The sequence below is a fragment of the Penaeus monodon genome, chromosome 35 (genome assembly GCF_015228065.2).
Source record: "Penaeus monodon isolate SGIC_2016 chromosome 35, NSTDA_Pmon_1, whole genome shotgun sequence".
NCBI classification, from domain to species: Eukaryota; Metazoa; Arthropoda; class Malacostraca; order Decapoda; family Penaeidae; genus Penaeus; species Penaeus monodon.
In genome coordinates this window covers 12769719-12772218 of record NC_051420.1, presented here as the reverse complement: position 1 = coordinate 12772218, position 2500 = coordinate 12769719, and the positions used below count along the sequence as shown (strand labels likewise).

At 48.2% G+C, this 2500-nt stretch overlaps 1 protein-coding gene across 1 annotated transcript in view; it reads left to right on the top strand.

Annotated features, from left to right (window-relative positions):
* Positions 1-712: 712 nt before the first annotated feature.
* LOC119595081 (SR-related and CTD-associated factor 4-like) overlaps positions 713-2500 on the top strand; it is a 1910-nt gene continuing 122 nt past the window's right edge. Inside the window, exons 1-3 of the mRNA XM_037944226.1 lie at positions 713-905; positions 1163-1290; positions 1675-2500. The exon at positions 1675-2500 is cut by the window's right edge and continues 122 nt beyond it. Coding sequence (XP_037800154.1) covers positions 845-905; positions 1163-1290; positions 1675-2112 — 627 coding nt within the window. The 5' untranslated portion in view covers positions 713-844 and the 3' untranslated portion in view covers positions 2113-2500. The remainder of the gene's footprint in view (positions 906-1162; positions 1291-1674) is intronic.

Sequence of the window (2500 nt, the reverse complement as noted above, 5' to 3'; positions counted from 1 at the left end):
GTAAAAAAGTAGATATTTTTGTCTAATTTAGACTTATGAGTCTGTTGGTCCACTCAGGCACTGCAACTGATATGATTACAAAAACAAAACTATGAATAAATGAAATAAGTTCAAAAGTAGACATTTCCCCTAAATTTAGAGTACCCGTGAGTCCGCTGATCCGCCCAAGCACTGTGACTAGATATGGCGTGGATGTTGTGGCGTTCTCAGTCCCCGGCCCCTTCGCGCGACGGAGGGAGATGGCGCCCGCTTTCCCTGGAACCTCGTGACGCACGGGCGGCTTGCTTGGCTGTGAGGGCGGGGTTAGCCGTGACGTCACCCTGGACGCAAATTGAGACGACGTTGCTAAGAAAATGTTGGGAAGTGTAAGTCATCCGTTGGCGGAGATATCAGGGTTATGGTGATGGACGAGTCACGGGGTGAAAAATGGCCGTGAGTATTTCAAAGAGGAATCGAGTTGTTATTGTTGTTGTTTTTTTTGTGTGTGTCGCCGGTGTCATTCCATAGCAACAAATTCATTCTGAAGCAATTAATCCCATCAAGAGCTCTTAAAGACAGCTTAGCTCCTAATATAGGTAGCGGTCAGCGTACGCAATACCCAGCGTCACTCACCCACGCCGGAAATGTTACCGCCTCCGCAACCCCCAGTGCCCAGTCCTTCCCCGCTGGCGACCTTTGGCATCCCAGACAGCACATATATACCCTCACGAGGCACGCTTGGGTATCAGTGTTTGACCGAGAAGCACTTTGCATACTCAAAAGAGAAAGCGAACTTGACCGTCCAGTGCTGTTTGTTTCCGAAGCTTATTTTTTTGGTAGTGACACCGTGAGAGCTTTTGTCAAGATGGTGAAGATGCTGGTCTTGTTTTCCCTCCTCGTGGCCAGCGCCGTCTCCGCTCCCCAAGGTGAGATTTCCTAGTGGGTCACGAAGGTTGTGGAATTTGCACTACAAGTCGCGGTATAATTACCGCACATGTTGCATAACTTAACATGTAAATCTAATAATTATATCCTCGTTTTCTCTTTCAATCCACACCAAAATTTAGACACTCGTTCCAGTTCAGAGATAGACTATCTACAAACTCACCTAACCTTTAGCTGTTTACATTCAATGCCCCATATATTCACGCATATTAAAATCTGGGCCATTTTTGCCTCGCAGGTGGAAGATCCACAAACTTCCTCGTGGAATACCGCGACTTGAAGCCAAGTGTTCCCGAAATTGAAGTGATTCCGGTGGACGCTTCTTCGCCTGAGAACCCGTCGGCAGGAGTTTACGAAATTAACGAGGTAAGTTGTTCTTGCTGTGATAAAATGACCTTATTATTTAGATGAGGCACTGTATATTCAAAGATAAGATATAGGGTTTTTAGCAGTGATAAAATGAGCTTATTTTTAGATGAGGCACTGTATATTCAAGATATAGATAGGGGGTTCCTAGCAGTGATAAAATGAGCTTATTATGAAGATGAGGAGATAGAGAGACTCTTTGCAGAGACAAGATCATTGTATTGAAAATATCGAGACGGGGTGTTGCAAGGTAAAGTGGGAATATTATATATGCAGTGAGTAAAGAAGTTAGACGCGTTACATAAACCAAAGCACGGTGTCGGTTATCTCTTTTGCGCAAATCATCCGTCGGTTTTCTCACCAATGTCCTTCTCCAATTTCCAGATCGCCCCGAAGGAGACGCCCACGGTCAGCTGGTTCAGGAGGTGGTTGCGTCGCATTTTGGGTCGCAAGCCAGCCACGCCCACCCCCACTTCTGCTCCCACGCCCGCCGCGCCCACCACCACCACCACGACCCCCCGCCCACGAAGCCTCCACGGCGACACGGACGTCAACTACCTCGGTCCCATCCCTCGTGAAAATCCTGACGCGGAGATCTTCGACGTCGAACTCGTGAGAGAGGATGCGCTGAGGCACTCCTCCGGCCTCGCCCAGCCAATCAGAGCACAGCCGATGATGTCACAGCCCATCAGGTTGCAGCCGATGATGTCACAGCCAATCAGAGCACAGCCGATGATGTCACAGCCCATCAGATCGCAGCCGATGTTGTCACAGCCCATCAGATCGCAGCCGATGATGTCACAGCCCCTGAGATCTCTCTGAGGTAGAGGGATGTGCCAGTCGTCACGTCACAAGACAGCTTGACTTCATCCTCGTTACATCACAGAATCACCCAACGCTCACATCGGTCACCCTCACCACAAAAGCTATTCGATTCCCCTTCGTCCATTCCCTCTTCTTTTTTCTTCCTTTTTTTCTTCATCCAAGTGACCTCACGCACCCAGCTGTTCTCGCGCTGACCCCATGACCCCGTTAGAGCAGCTTACTATTTATTTTTGCCAGTATTAAGGGTCAGGATTCAAGGATAATTTCACATGGCGAGGTCAATGCCCGCCTCCCGCTCGCGTTCTATTTATATAGAGGATCCGAATGTCAAGGAAAAAAACAAAAAACAAAAGAGTGTCGTTGCGTTCGTTATAATTGTACCAAA